The sequence below is a fragment of the Talpa occidentalis genome, unplaced genomic scaffold (assembly GCF_014898055.3).
Source record: "Talpa occidentalis isolate TD23 unplaced genomic scaffold, MPIMG_talOcc4v2.1 talOcc4.8, whole genome shotgun sequence".
Taxonomy (NCBI): Eukaryota; Metazoa; Chordata; class Mammalia; order Eulipotyphla; family Talpidae; genus Talpa; species Talpa occidentalis.
In genome coordinates this window covers 114,038,327-114,055,498 of record NW_023605194.1, presented here as the reverse complement: position 1 = coordinate 114,055,498, position 17,172 = coordinate 114,038,327, and the positions used below count along the sequence as shown (strand labels likewise).

Genomic DNA, 17,172 nt, shown 5'->3' with positions numbered 1-17,172 from the left:
ACCTCACAGGGGACAGACGCGCAAGGTCATGCGGAAAAACGTGTGTTTTCATCTCACACGACCCTCACATGCACCCGAGACACACACATGTACAGGGACACACACATGCACAGGGACACACACATGCACAGGGATAAAAACAAAATATCAAATGAGGTTCCGTGAGGACTGTAGCTGGAATTTTGCAATAATTATTGATTTACGATTTTCCCCTATGTGTCTTTCGGCAATTGAAAACTGGATCATCTATTATTCTTAAAAATAAAAGGGAAAGGCTTTTATTTGTTATTAAAATAAAAGGAAAAGGCTACATGTTGTTTTTGAAAACACGACGAGATGTATAAGGTTTCACTTAGACTTTTCCTCTCAGGGTACAGAAGACTCAGAAAGTTCCCTGTCACTTGACTAAATGCATTGTTGAGCCACAGCTCTGAGGTGCAGATTGTACCCAGCCACTGAAAAACAGAATAAACTGATCTGTTCGGGGAAACATGAGGAGATAATCAGGATATATTGTGTTTGCAGGTGCCCTCGTGGCGTGGGGCTGGGAAGCTGAGCTGAGAGGAAGAGGAGTCGGCCCAGGCGTGGCCCTGGAGATGGTAAGCAGCGCGCCAGCAGGAGTAACACTAGCTCCTGGAAACAGGAACCTCTGGCTCTGCTCAGCCCCAAACTTGGCTCACCCTAAGCCCCAGGGCTGGGCAAAGCTGTGTGGCCCAACAGAAGCTTCCTCCTTGGCTGAGTTCAGAATTCTGGCTGGGACTTGGCATCGAGATAAACTGAGCCGTGGCCCAGAGAGAAACATCACTGCATGCGACCCGGAGCTGCTTTCTCCCACATCTGCTACCTGAGCGCCTCTCCCGGGCTCGGGGTCAGGACTTCGCGAGGGTCCAGGAGCTGAGCACTTATATCCATTGAGAGCACATTTAACCTCGCTCCCGCCAAGCAGCCACCCCACAGCATTTTAGATTGTGACCTCCTCCTGCGACTCTCTCACTCATTTCTTTTGTCATGTTCTGACTCCACACAAAGTTAATCGTGTCTGCTTTGTCCATTTCTCATGTTGCTTGCCTCAGCCCAGAATACAGGAGGTGAGACCTTGGTGTGACAATATCAATACAAAAAATTAAATATTGCCCCCCAAAGAGGTCTCAGAACTATTTTAAGAAACAGGCTATCTGTATAAATGCTTAAAAAAAAGAAAGAAAAGAAAAGAAAAGACAACTATTTCTTTATGATGTTTGAACATTTCAGCATTTCTTAATCATCAAGTTTTTGTTTTCATCTTGTAACCAAATGACCTTCAATAAAAGACCTGGAATAGATTACTTAATTCATCTCGCCAGGGACCTCTTTCATTATCTGTTTGAATAACAGCTTTAGAAAGTTGAATGCAGGCAAATGTTAATGCTTTTACACATTTTTAAAAGCAGTTTTGTTCTATTCTCAAATGACATGCAGGTCACTCCTAATGATTACATGCTTCCTCCCTGCTAATTTCAAGGCTAACATCTTGCCACCTCCAGCTCTCTTACTTTTGTGTGCAACAATACCAAATGTTTGGAAAGAGGACGAGAAGGGATCAGGATTTTAACTCGTAAATATAGGCAAATTAATCCATCTCCATGGCTTCAATTTCCTTATCTCTGCAATGAAAGCACTGGAAGACTGGATAGCTCCTTCTTTTGAATTCTAACTCCCAGGTCTTTGAGGTCTGCTTTCTCAAGGTCAAGTTCATTGTGTTTATAATTGTCAGTGAATTAGCATAATAGGTGAGGCTAGACATGCCAGTGTGTGGATGGAAGAAGGCCAGTGGGTGGAGAACAGGTAACATGAAAATGGATACAGCTTTTAAATTTAAAGATATTATTATCACATCCTCTGCTATCTGTCCCGGAGAGAATGACATGACAGAAGAAAAGGGGGGACAGAAAGGGGTCGGCAGGAAAGGACAACAGAGAGACACTTTGGGGAAGCTGGGGCTTGGGATGCCTGTAGAAGACACCAGGCGATGGGCAGACCATGGGGTCCTGGAAATGTCTCCAAGAAGCCAGGCCTTCTAATCCCGAGTCTCTTCCTGATTTGGGGTGCTATGACAGCATAAGCTTGAGTTTTTCAACAGTATGAAATCATTGAGTGGTAGGCCATACACTTAATGTCATAAACTTTCCCCACATAATATTGCATCTCTTACTGTAAAGAACAGTGGCCTTCGTATTTGATCTCTGCTTTCTCGACTAACATGCACCGTATGATTATCGTCGAGATTTGCCACAGAGAGCCCTCTCTGTTCCATGCCTACGATTTGGAAAGAGACAGAGAACGTAAGGGAAGGATGAGGACATGGCATACTAGTCAATAGTTAACCAGGAAGACCATCTAACTTTAAAAAGCTATGAACCCATCTCTTTTCTAACCAATTCGAAATACAGAATATTTTTTGATAACAACCTCCAGTGTCAGAAATCGGAGATGCCTAACTCGGAGACTGAGATCACTGCTGCCTCCCATAACAAGGCGTTTCAAACAAGAGTGTCCTTGACCTTGTCATAATGGATTTCAAAGCCCACACTTAAGCCGTGAGAAGAAAGGAGACAGTGGGGCAGGTTCACAAATCCCCACCAGGTCACAACTGAGCTAATGGCATGATGCTCGACAACAGCAGTAAAAAGCAAATGATCTCCCTTCAAATGAGTGTCCACTAAGAACATGGAATTGTCAGACACGTCAGCTCAGAGTTTCTAATTCCCACAAAGCCTCTGCGAGATGAGCACTGGCATACCCCCTGACAATTGGCTGAGGATTAAGGAATAAGTACACAGTTTTAAAAGTTGCAAAGCTCTCTCCCTCTCTTTCCTTAGGTAGGCAGCATAAAATTATAAGTGAATGCATGAATGAATGAATGAAATGCTATCTAGATTACTGGAAATGTCCAATGCAGAAGATAGAGCAGAGGTGAGACCTCCATAGGCATTCTCTCATAACATATGTCTAGACTTTTGAGAAATATGTCTATGCACATTGAGACAAGAAACAAGTAGTGAAGGTATATTATAGTAGTAAATAAATTTAAGTAGTTTATTTATAGTTTCTGTAGTAAAACATATCCCTCCCCCCATGCCTAGACAAAGAGGTTATAGACCATTTTATACCTTCTGTGGGCACAGAAGATGAATCCAGTGAATAGCATCCTGAACTCAGAACTGCGTCCATTACTGACCACCTCACAGGTATATTAACATGCACATCCCTCCCGTGCACCCACGTAGCACCCGGCTCTGTACTTAAGCTGACTCCGGAGCTTGACTCTGCCCCACATCTTCAGATGTAGTCATTAATTTCCCATGTGGTGGGCTGCCAACCTGACCTCATTTTCTGCATGGATCCATTCCAACTTCTTATCATTTTCCAAAATAACTCATAACGATGTAGTCCTGTCCAACCTCCCCATCATTATGGGATCTAGAAACTGGTCACAGAATCCCTTTCTCTGTATCTGTGTTCTTGATGCTCTCTCTTCTGTGATACGGGTCTTCTGTCTAAATTTCTACCCCTTGGCCTTGCTTCCAAAATGACAGATTCTACATGCTAAACAGGTGCATCACCTCCAAGAACATGGAACATACTGGAGTTGAAAGGAAACGCAGAATTTGCTGCACTTCCTTTCTACAGCTGAGAAGTGAGGGGCTCAGAGAGGATGAAAGATAGAGCCAACATCACAAAATTAAGTATTTCTAGACCTGGAACTAGAACCTCAGTCACCTGACCCCAAGTTCGCAGACCCTTCCACAACACCCCTGAGCAACTCACCGTGCCTGCAAGCAGTGCCTCCTCTCCAGGCCCTTGTGCTGTCCTGGCCCTGCTTAGCCTCTGTCCCGAACTCACAAACCTCTCAGGGCACTACGAGCTTGAAAGTCAGACCTTCAAAACATCTTCATAGAAGTGTCTCCAATGTAGGATTTCTACTTGATCTTAAAATCTAACTTAGGGTTTCATCTATTTCACTACTATGCAAAACTCCCCAAATAACCCAGACATAATGAATGGTCTTTACTTCCCCACAGTGGTTCCTATGTATTCACTAACCAAAAAAATGGGTGACACTATTGAAACATAGGCAACCTTAGACAATGGGACTATCCTTTTTTTCAAACTGAAGATCAGATGAGTGTCACTGGTTAGTCACCTCTTGAATCTCCAATTTGGAAATGGGGACTACCAACACTTAGTCAAATTCCTTTGTTTCAACACTATTTTAATATCAATTTTATTTTAAAATTCTTATCTTGCTTAATTTAATCTCCTTTGCTCTCCCATTGGCATGGACAGTAAATAACAGCATCTTTTTCACTCTAGTAAAGGACAACTGTATTTTTGAAGAGAGGATGTGAACTCTGTGCCGACTCATTCTTTTTCTCTAGGCAGTTTAATCCATATCTTTGGGGAGGAGCGTGTAGGGATTATGGTGCAATTTGCCAGGCTGATTTTATCACTTTTTTCTGACTCGAGTAATGGTTTGAATCCAGGAGGCAATTAATTTTTCAAAGATGCTTGCTTTTATTAAAAATAAACACACAAAAGGAGAGTGAAGGTGACTTTGTGGACTGTGACTCTTTAAGCTTGATGGGTGGTCCTCGCCCTGCCAGCAGGTTCACCTTCCCAAAGCATTGCTTCCTGTACACCAAAAACTGGCATGTCCCTACCCGCCTACTGGATCTTATCCAAAATTCCTATAGTGAAGGGTAAGACTCACCACATCCCATGAACCACATCTGAGTACCATCATCTCTTCGCCTCCTATTCGTAATCCTTTGCTTTAGCCAACCAGTCTGCATAGCAGTCCCTAGATGCTTCCAGGCCTTTGTGTATGCCCGTTTCCTGCCTGAGAGGTCTCCACTTCTTTATTCCACCTTTCTAGGTCCTATTCTTCTTCCAACTTCTACTTCTATAGTGAAGTTACTTCCTTAGTCAGCCATTACTCCACCTTATCTTTCCAGGGACCACTTCTGCTTTGCTTCCCAACAAGATCAATAGCATGTTGGGAAAATTATGAGCCTTAGAACCAGACAAACTGGATTATATTCCTAGTTTTCCATGCACCAAGTTACTTCCCTCTACTATGGAAGAATGGAAAAAATATACGTATTATTAAAAATAATCTGAAGCACCACCCTGTAATCCACCAATCACTCAATAATACATACTATTTGTTTTTCTAATACAAAAGTCATAAAAACCATGTGGAAGTAAACTAATTCTTGTATTCTATTTTGTATTAACTCAATAGCTTCTTTTCTGGAAATAAAAATGAAATTTTCAATACATGAGAGTAGCCACTCACATCCAGACCTTGTTTGTCAGATTTCATAAAGGAGTTTCTTGATAAGATAGAGAACCTAAAAATAGTAACTACAGTGGAAATACAAATAATCCATCCATTATATCAGCACCATCAGCCAACGGTGTGACAAGACAGTAGGGCTAGGGGAATACAAATACTTGATTCAGAAGGGAAAAAAAATCTGCCAAGAAATTCATTCTGATTATGATGTGTGATTATATTGCCACCTGGGGAAGTTTAGAGACCATGAAATAAAAAGCAAATCTCATCATCTTCTGGACCTTTTAACTACTAATAATTGGGTACTTTGCTGATGATGCAGAACACTTTTCAAGCTGATTAATAGGTCATGTGTGTAGAAAAGGCACTCCCCCCTTTCATGAAACAATTATGCTAATCCTCTAATTTTTTCCAAAGATTGTGAAATAATCTAATCTTTGACTATAGGTTTGGATGCAAAGGGTTATTTGCACATTACTTGCCAAGCCCATTAACATTTTTGAATTTCACATATTTTATCCTCACAACCCCATGAGAACTATACCATGGGATTATAACCCTCTATTTAAAAGTAGAAAACAAAGATTCAGAAGCAATTTGGAAGTCTTCTCAAGGTCAAACAACTAGTTAAAAGGAAACAGAATTAGAATTTTGATTTCCTGAACCAGTGCTAGTTTCAAAAGCTCCATGAGTAAATATTTTTGCAGGTCATGAAAGTGAAGGAAATCTTTCTTTATTGGAAAATCTCGACTTCATTTGCTTCATTTCAGATGTTTACACCGGTAACACCAATTTCACTCATGCCTATGTGCCTGCAGCTGTTACTCATTCCCTGAATCGATGGATAAGCTGAGTTAATGTTTGAATATGACTAGAAAAAACACTATCAAAATTATTTCCATTTGTGGCAAGTATAAATACAAGGGTCTGGATGCATCCTGTCTCTGCCCAAAATGAATAAGAAGGGATATTATTCTATTTCTGTTAGAATCTTAAACAACACTGAATCTGAATAAATGCCACACAGCAGGCCAAGACTAGCGCTCATGGTCTAAGAAGGTTTTCACCACATAACCCAGGAAGTAAAATTCACTTATGAACCGCCTTCTGGTATATTCATTAACTCTAAAATCCAGGCAAAAGAGGGCAGCTGATTTGCATATATGCAAATATGAAAGAGAGCAGCTACTGACTTGAATTTGAAAGCAGGGACAATCTAATGTCTGACGTAATACCTTTGGTTATTAAGGTATTTCCTTTCTGATCGAGGACTCTCATTCTGCAACCTCTTGAGAGCGTCATTTAATTCTTTGTTTGGATTGTATCTATTGCAGTGAAGACATCTAACCTATCCTACTCATGCCACCCAACCAATGACAGAACGAAGCTTGAAATGGTCATAGCCAACTAGCAGGTTGTTAATCAGCAAGTAACACATACTGGTAGCCCATTCAAGGCCATTATTGTCAGCATCTCATTTTATTTTATATAAATTACTCTGCTTAAAGATATTGTAGAGAAGATTTGTGAATCTGGTCCAAGATCCCCTCCAATCCTGAAATGCTACGAGTCTACGCATCATATCCCTTGTGGTCTCCTATTTTGTGGATGAAGGTAACAGAAACAATGGATAAAATGAAATCGGCCACTGTTATTGATGCGAAATCTAAGTTTATGACTCTGGACTCAAAATATGAGCTGCAATACAATTAAAATTAGAATTTAGAAATGATTATGAAAAGATTTAGAAACATCGAAACCACTGACCTTCAAATTTTTGCCTCCTGAGGAAGAGAAATCTTAAAATTAAAAAAATCTAAATGGCTCCACAAAGCACTTGAAGGATTAATATCTGTCTTCTTTGATTACAGCCTGGTAAAATATTATAATATAAATCCTGTAATTTCTGTACCACTTATTTGACAATTTAGCCATATTTAAACAAATTGCGCTGGGGTGAAATGTATTTTTTAATGCATATGTGAAGCTGAAAAATGCAAGAATTTTGATCCCTTGTGTATATCAACCACATTTGATGAACCTCAATTTCAGTGAGAAATTTTTAGAGCAAAAGCAAGGAAGAACGACCTAGTGACGTTCACAAACATAGAGCCCTCTCTTCTCTAGGACATCTGGACCTTTGTGCACCCGGGGGGCCCAATGAGCATCAGTATATTCTTGCTATGAAATATTCAATAATGTGTACCTCAAACATTGTATGTATTTCCAGAAGAAATGCAATAATAGAATTATTTTACTTTAGGTATTATTTCAACAATTGAAGACAAACATTGTCACATGTCAAGATAATTCTAACAATGACTCTTGTCACAAATAAAGAAATGTCTTATTTTGGCAAAGAGATCTCTGTAAACTTTTAGGTATAAATTCAATTTTACAAATTAACTCCCTTTGGAGAACTCATTTCTAAGAGATTCATTTAGGTAAGTTAGGTAAGTTTCTCCAAATATTAGTTTATATATTTTAAGAAGATCTGTAATGTGAGTCTTTATATAATAAACTCTTGAAATACTCTAAGAAAGTATATAACATTACTTTGTAATTAAAAAAATTACAAAATATAATACTTCTGTAATCTGGCTATATACAGTCAAGACATTATATGCTATTTTCTAGCAACTGTTAAGTTAGAAAGCATAAAGCATATAAGTAGGACCATTTGTCTCTTATAGAACATTGCATCCTTAAAATGCCAAAATGCAAGATAAAAGACTTCAAAACAATCTTTAATTTTTTTTCATGTAATGTTGCCACAGCACATTTGGGTGAGTTTTTTTTCGTTCTTTTTTCTACGTTTTCAATCAGGTTCATGGTTTTGTGTCCTACAAGCAACATGCCTGATAAAACAATATAATATTATTAATAAATGCCTTTACTTCGGCTTACTACAAATCAATAAGGAATAAAAATATACTAAGAATGTAATATCCAAATGACTGTAATATCCCAAACAGATACAAATGACCTGATTGTTTGGAGACCATAGTGTGGACCAGTCAAATCCATCACATGACCAGAAAGGTCTTTCGAGTATTTTTTCCAGACCAGATTTCTCTTCTTTTAAATTATCATTGGAGCAAGGTGTGATGACTTTCTAGCATCAATTAATACAAACTGGAAGCAGGCAAAGTATTAATTAAACATGACACTCTGATTATTTAAACCTTCTATTAAAGTTGATTATTCAGAGCATGTTGATAACCTGCTCCTCAGAAATGACTGATGATGTCAAGCTTTGCTGGCTTCCTCTAAGACTACTATTTCCACCTCTACAGAACAGAAGGAATAAATGAAGTGAGAAGAACACTGGAACAAGTCTAATAGACAAACCAACTAATCTCAGACCCCCAAGGTCAAAGGAAAGCAATTCATTTCTTGGCTTTCATCAACACAAGACATGATTTATCCATCTCAGAGTAGGATCACAAACACGATACATCTCAATGATACATTCTTTGTACTGTGTAACTGCCTGAACAATGACAGATGGCAGGGTCGTCGCCAAAGTAATGTCATAAGGCAAAACTCATTATATTTGCAAATAAAAACACTTTCATTTTTAAAAAAACAAATGTGCACATTAGCAATCATTAGGATTGCACATATCAATTGGGAGGAAAATAACATTTTAAAATTCATATGTTCTTTGGGAGTCTATCACCTTCGTGGTCTAGATGTTGGACATTCATTTCTTCAAAATACTCTTCCTGTGCCAAAATATTCAAGCATGCAGCCATTATGCAATAAACAGGTGAGTGTCAAATCCAACATATTTCTATTATCACAAAAATTTCAATGATCATTATTGTATTTTCACATAAAAATGTTAAATAACTATAAAGGGATTGTTTCTTCCATAGATCCAAAACCAGTCTTTGAATTAAAAAAGTTATGAGAAAAAATCAGGGAAAACATTTCTAACGTTATAAGTGTAATCAAATAAACCCAAAACTTTAGGATTAGGTTTCACAGAGTAGATGAGACTTAATAGAAGTGAGAAGTCATGAGCTCCTTATACTGATGTCATTAATCTCTCAGTTCAGCTCTCACTTGTTACAGCACCAAGGAACTGCTCTGTAAGGCATGTTCTTCCATATCTGAAATTATTCCAGAGGAACATTAGGGGCTGTGAGATTGCCCCTGACATGAAATCCTATGTAAGGGGTGGTCAGCTGGCTCAGGAAACCTTATTCCACATTCTATATCTTCTCAATCACATTGTGATTTTCACTGATCTAAGTTCATGATCACTTTCTCCATTAGGTCGCAATTTTAGGAAATTTTATTGCCCAGGTGGAGGAAAGTAGAGAAAGGTGTCGCATCTTCAGCTGATGATTCATTTCGCCAGCTGCCAGAAAGATGCACATTGCTGCACACCTGGATACACGCACCGTGACTGATTGGGAAACACATTTATCTTGGCAGTTCACAAAGGAGATGGAATTGTAATTATTCTCCCTTGTAACAAAAGGTATTTTGGAGCTTTCTCTATCTACAAAATAATACAAATTACACATCTGGACAGGGCCCACAGAATTTTACCATCTGCTCTCTATATTCAACCATAAATATTTCCCAAAGCATTTTCTGTGTTTAAAAAATAAGACTTAGTTTTGAAAGACCTAGACTGATTGTCAACATCACAGAGAAGTGTGGTGTTTCAAGACAGAGGATAACTTGCTCACAACTCTGAATTTCTCTGGTTGCTAAATATATAATACAAATTTAACCTTTACTTTCCATAAGGAGATTTTATAAACTCATATTTTGATTTTGAGGAAATAACTTTGTTAGCTAAGGTTTACATAGAAGACTCCATGCAGAAATTGCCTGTCTGAGTATCTGTTATGAAAGGACAAGAAGGTATCAACTATAGCCTAAGCAGTTACTTACCATATTGACCTGGAAAATCTAGAGATTCTTAGTAATCTCTCCTGAGAAGTAACTTCCTTTAAGACCTTAAACATAATGTTAAATTAAAGGTTTCCTAGGAATATTAAATGAAATTTGCAGAAATCCTGATTTCCAGAAAGTAAAAATATCTCATCCAACATAATCAGTGATAAATCTTACTTCAAATAGGCTTTGACAGCTACTTTTAAATTATTACAAAACTCTCCTGTTTTCCTTTAAAATGTTGAGTCTATTTTCTCTAAATTAAAAAAATTCAATGAAACCTATACATGAGAATAGAAGTGAACAAAACGCTTATTCAATTTTAATACTGAAAGATTTCTGTGTATAAGAAATAAGACTTTAGTTTATTTTTTAAATAAACTTAAAAAGTTTATGTAAGAACAGATTTAAAGAGCAGGTTTCAACATGGTGTAAAATAATTTTTCCTTAATTTCTTTGAAAAAACAATGAAGAAAAAGAATTTCTGGGAATATTGAAACCTTGGAAACACTTATTTCAATAACATTTTACCTAAAATAAGGATATGCTAATAGCAACAATAGTCAAACAATTATGATTAAAACATGACAGTCACTAATCTGAGTATTTATACATATTAACTCATTACCACAACCCAGTGAGGTCAGGGTATTATTATCCTCAATCTTTGAGGTGAGGAAATTTCTGTTCAAGAGGAAAAACAACACTGTTCTTTAGTGTTTTTATAGACTGAATCACGGACGTGAGCAGTGTGTGAAACTAAGGCCCTTAAATTAGAAAAGAGAGATGCAGAGAGAGAATCGTGCACTACCACACCACTCCGAAGAATACGTCAGGATCTCAGGCCGGGGCATCAGGCCATGAAGAGTTTGGGATTATGCTTAATACATACAATAGTACACGTCAAATAAAAACTATCTAAAACTGTTAAATAGTATTAAAAGAGAACATGAATTGTGTATATGCCACTGATACACAACATAACAGTCGCATCATGGGCCAGAGACACAGGCCTAAAGTTGCCATTGTTTTCATTTTTTGACTTAAGACAGTTGTAAACCATGAAAACCATAGCAATCTCTTTTGCACCACAAAAATTCAATATGTATTTTACATAAAATCTAGTAAGACCCATGTTTTATTTGCATTTCCACTTACATGCTAATTATTCTCAAAAAAACAAAAAAGAAAAATCAAGCTATGATGTTTGTACTCAATTGGCCCAGATAAGGCAGCTTACCATCTCCAAGTAATGCTGGAAATAGCTAGTTCCTGCTAAGTGTAGGTTCTCTACCACAATTCCAATTATAAATATGACAATACTGTCATCAGTTTGTCACATACCTCAATAAAATAACTTTACATATTTAAATTCCATACTGATTTGCATAACACTTGGTTCAAATAGTATGAAACACCATTTTAACCTCAGTGGTTGGTTTACATGTTGAAACTCTTACAGTCTTTGTAGAAATTTGATCAGTAATCAGTTTGTTATTTCCCAATATAATAAATGCCAGCATTCCTCAGCCTACCCTCATTTGAATTGCCAACCTCGGGTATGTGCTCTCTGTCTGTCCTCCATACTTACCTAGGGAACACCTACTCATAAAGCTGCATGTCCCTTGACTTACACATTTCCCCCGTCCTCTCTGGCAAAGTGGGTAACTAACCTATTATTCATCTTGTAAGAACTTTCTAGCACAATGAGTGGGATATGGTAGCTGTTCAATAAATGTCAGCTGAATTAAATGATCATGTGATTCTGTCTATATCTTACTTCTTAGAATTCCTCTCTTCTGTCTATAGATTATGCTATTTTCCTATACAAAGTTGAGTGTGATGCAATCATAAATTAATTCATTTAAAATGCATTATATCATGCTCAGTGAAATAAGCCAAAAAGAAAAAGAAAAATACCGGATGGTCTCACTCATAGCAGGAGTCTAGAATACTTAAATAAGGGACCAGGAAAATGAATAACTATAAGAAAGTGAAAATCAAAATCAACAAAAACTATGAACCAGAGACACTTTTTGGGGGGTGGGGGGTGGGAGGGGAGGGATTGGGTCAGAATGGGGGGATTGCAATTGTATGGGGAATATAAAAATAAAATTTATTAATTAAAAAAAAATTATTGAATTCTAAAAAAAAAAAAAAAGAAATAATGGAAGCTTTAGAAACCAACACACACAAAATAAATAAATAAATAAAATGCATTATATCAATCATCATCAAATCATCTAATCATCAAAAGTTAAAGCAATCATCTTCATTTGGCATGGAAGAGTTACAAATTTATAATATTCTGCAGTTACTTCTAAGGTCTATTACTGTTTAATAAATAAATTTTTCTTTTAAATTGGATAGCTATGGAAAATTCACACAAATAATGTTAGAAATGATCAGCTTGTGGAGTTCACACTTTCTGGGATACCTGTGGGCAGCTGAGTGTCCACGCTTAGTTGTATGCATCTATTTTTATGCAATTGGTTTCCTAGAGTAAAACTTGATTCTTTTCTTTTTTCATATTACCAGATCATTTCATGTTGAATTAAAACATACAATACAGTCAGTTACATTTAATCCATAATAAAATCAAATAGATTGTATCTGCCTAAGAGCAATGTGATGATATGATGACAAGCAAGAATAAGCAATTGATTAACCCACAGTTAATTCCCTGTTTAGCTTTACTTTTTCAACAATATAACCTTACACTTTATCCCTTTTTAATATTTGAGTAAATACGACTACCTACTTTTCAGGATTATCCACTTCTTCAGTAACAAAGTTGAGATAAAACCTGAAAAGATATAAAGGAATTCAGTCTATTAGTATAGTAATAGATGAGTCACATGCTGCATATTTAAAATCAAATTCAGAATTATAAAATGTTTGTAAACAAATACTTAAAACAAGATGAAAATCTCCAAGAACCCAAAGTTTCTATAAATCCTTTTTCTTTCAAACCATATTAATGGAATCCTTCCTTATTTCTTGATACTTTCATAGAGGCAGCGAGTGCAGACAGCAAAGTGCACAAACCTTAATGGGATATTTCCATAAAGTTTGACTTAATGATGCACCTAAGTAACCAGCACCAAGACCAAAAGGTAAAGCAACAGCAGCATTCTAGAAGCTTCCCTCTCACGCTTGCTAGCTCATCCCTCCTCTGCCTTGCAAAGAACCATTATTCTGACTTTTATCACCTTAGTTTGCTTTTGCCTGTTTCATCATAATAGGGTAGTATTTGCTTGTTTGACTATTTCAAAATATTTGGTCTTTGGTGTGTAGCTTTTTATTGGGCTTTATGTGTAAGACTCTCATCCAGCAATTCTCTCATCCAGCAATTCATTATTTTTCATGTTTCTTTTTATTGGACAGGCTTACACTATACATTCTATTGTTCATGGGCATTTCACTTTAATTTATACTATTACGAATCTAGACACCACGAGCAAGCGCCGGCGGGCCCTGCGGTCATTCCTCTCCGGCACAGACTCACAATATGATCACGGGGCTATGCGCGGGCTGGACGTGCCTGAACTGCCAACTGTTGCCCGAAGTGGATCTCCTGTTTTGTGTCTCCGCACAATATATGAGATGATCAAGCATCGGTCATGGGCTAGGAAAGTGGAACACCCCGAGTCTCTTCATTCCGGGAGCCCCGTTTCTAGACGGCCGTGGAACTTCATGGTCCAGGATTGGAGGCAACATCTGGGCAGGCCGGGGCATGGTCACCTAGCCTGGCAGTCAAGGAAGGTTTGGCAGTAGGGGTATCACCCCAGTTTTCTTTAGAAATGTTCGCATCAAGCCACAAAGTGGAGTGAATACATTTCAGATGGAGTGGAACTCAGGGGTGCAGGGGAGCACAGCCCAGGGGTGTCAAACCAGAGGGGCAGCACATGGGCAGCACTTGGCCTTCACAGCACAAAGTGGGGGGTGGGTAGAGTAAGAGCAGAACTGAAGGACGAGAGCACCTTTGGTTTCTGGGGTCCAGATTTCATTAGTGGAGACAGGGTCCTCATGGGGATAGGGTCCGTCACTGGACACGGAGTTGAGACCTTAAGTGATAGATGCACCTGCTGACTCACAAGGACACACAACCAACATGTGCACAATGTAACCATGCAATGTTACTGCGATTAAAAAAACAAAAAACCAACTTTATACGGCAATAGAAGTCTGACAAAGGCATCTCTAAGTTATGGGGAACTGGTTTCCCAGATATAAATGCAGGGAGCAAAAAGAAACCAAGAATGGGATGAAAGATGATAAAGTCTCCATTTGTATTTTTCCCTTCCATGTACTGCAGCCCAGCGTGTGTTCCAGCCAAACAACCTCAAGTCCCAGGACAATCAAGCCGCTGTGTTAACTGGATAACAGGCAGCACAATTTTGTGGTTTGTCATGACACTAAAGTTGATACTAAAGAACAGAAAACGTGGGGCAGCTCCTAAAACCTGAACACTTTTCCGGGTCTCTTGCCTGACAGGAAGCAAGTGAGGTGCAGGGACACCCTCCAGGTTCTGCAGAGCTGCAGAGATACGCAGACACCTTTCCCTCACATTGTGACTCCACGTAGGTCACACAGGAATGTCGCCCTCTTTGCATCCTTGACTTCTTTTTCCATCTAAAGGGACCACCACAGTCCCTTTAAAGCCCTTCGAGTTCTCTGTCAGGCTCCAAGGTGGGAGCCTGAGGCAGACCCTAGCTCCAGTGAGCACATGGGTTACATGGACGAGAAATCTAGGACTATATTAGGAAAAGCTAACCATAAAGGCAGAGGCTTACCTCTTTGTTTTATAGGAAATTTCCACAACTGAAAAAGTTCTTCAATACACTCGACTGTCCTCTTATTCCTTCATTATTCCTTAGACGGGAAGATGGCCTTTCTACAGGTATTCAGAAGCACGAGTCTATCAGTAAGCCTTAAAACCTCTCTATGCACTAAAGTATCCCATAACCTAAAACAAAGGGGAGAAAAAAAATCCTGTCCTGTTCTAGCTTTATAAAAACCCCAACCAAATTCACAGAGGCAGTCAATGTTGAAGACTTAAAAACAAGACAAATCTAAGATGGAGTTACTTATACTAAGCCCCACCCGCTAAACTGAGACTGTTCCCAGGCATGGAACCTTAAGCCAGTCAATCAGGGCTCACCCAAGCAGTGCTAGTCAGACCATCTGCCACCCCCAGTGGATGTAACCTCGAAATAACCACCTGAGCTTTTGCTTAGTCTGGCTCCCTGGAGACTCCAGCCCTCCCAGCCACGCACTGTATTCTGCACAGCTCCTCAGAGCTCCTAGTCTGGGTGTTGCCTGATCTGAATCTTTTGTTGCTCAAAACAAACTCTTAGAGTTTTTAACATGCCTCAGTTTATATTTTAGCAAGTCTCAGTTGCCCAGCAAACCAAGAACTACGTTTTAAGTAGAAACAGTAGAATAGCTGAGAGAACAGTAGCAATAAAGGTACCCTGAAAAGTTAGTGGCCCCAGATACTTTTTATTTTTTTAAAGATTTATTTATGCATACAAGAACTGGGGTGCAGGCCAGAGGTGTGGAGGGTGAGAGGATTCACTAGAGTCAGAGTGGGGAAAAGAAATACACTACTGAGGGGAGCAGTGGGAAGACAGGAGAGGTCTGTCTGCTGCACCATGTGGGCAGCTCCCTGGCTGGGGATCAAACTCATGCTGCAGTGGCTGCAGACAGCCTCATAGGTTGTGTCCTAACCCCTTGTGCCACCAGGGAGGCCCCCAGATACTTTTTTAATGACAGAAAATAGTTGCTAAAAAAAAGAAATTGTAGTTATGCCAGGAAAGCAAGCAACAATCAATACTTATATCTGGAATATACACTCTGAGGGGTTTGCTGAGTTTGTTATAAGCCTGAGGCAGTGGGAAGTACAGGAAGAAAATATTTCCCTCCCCCACCCCCCCAAAAAAAAAAAAGAGAGAGAGCGGGAGAGAGAGAAATGTCCAGGCTTCTCATGTCTAAAACAGACAGTTCCTTCTTTAGAGGCGTATTAGAAACCGATCTTTTCTGACAATGTTAAGGCAAGAAAGGACATATTTATAAGAACAGAACACAGTTTCAAATATTTGCCCGAGAACAGACGCAAGGAAGGGGCCCGGGGGCTGAAGGCGGGAGGGAGAGGCCTCTGTTCTGGTCTGAACACTCACACCCTGTGGGAAATGCTCCTTTCTGTGCTCCGGGTCTGCAGCAACGAGCCTGGAGCATCCCCTGTGCTTTCTGTCTCCTTAAGGCCTCTAGAGAATGTTCACAAGGCCTATTGTCCCCGCTTCCCCACCACTGTGTCTGTGACTCCACGAAGCGGGTGACGCGTTCCAACACCCAACTATGTGAATTATTTTAAAAAGCAGCTTATTCTTTAGATTAGATTTGACACAATGGTACAAAATAATCCCAGCAGGTGCTTTAGAAAGACCAAATCCATTGAGGATAGGATTTAAAGGGGAGAAAAAAAGGCGCTGAAAAACTATTTTCTATCGCACGGTTAAAAAAAAATAAAAAATCGCACCAAGCAATATTCGGCTTTGGATCGGGAGATGGGACTGAAATTGGCTGAGTTCCCCCGCGGTCCCCGGGGAGCAGCAGGCCTGTTTCTCTGCACGCAGGCCTTGGCAGTGATATTAAAGTCGTTCTAACCCAACTCTGCGACCTGGCTGGGTTAATGATTTCTTTTCCCCTAATCATGTTTCTGTGAAGGGGTTTTTATCATTCTAAAAAGGTCCTGTACCCCTCAAAGCCAAGGGCCTACTCTATTCAGAGCCAGGGCTGGCTGGTGTCTTTCTTCTATTCAGCCCACAGAGCTGAATTGCTGAGCGAGGGAGGATGCCTGGACAACCTCAGTCTTGCTGTTCTTACTTGCGCAGTAGGTGGTTAAGTTCTGGTGA

At 39.2% G+C, this 17,172-nt stretch overlaps 1 protein-coding gene across 1 annotated transcript in view; it reads right to left on the bottom strand.

Moving 5' to 3' along the window:
• Positions 1-17,172, bottom strand: part of SLC7A11 (solute carrier family 7 member 11) — a 356,626-nt gene that overhangs the window by 26,983 nt on the left and 312,471 nt on the right. Inside the window, exon 8 of the mRNA XM_037496954.2 lies at positions 13,017-13,061. Within this exon, the coding sequence (XP_037352851.1) occupies positions 13,017-13,061 (45 nt within the window). The remainder of the gene's footprint in view (positions 1-13,016; positions 13,062-17,172) is intronic.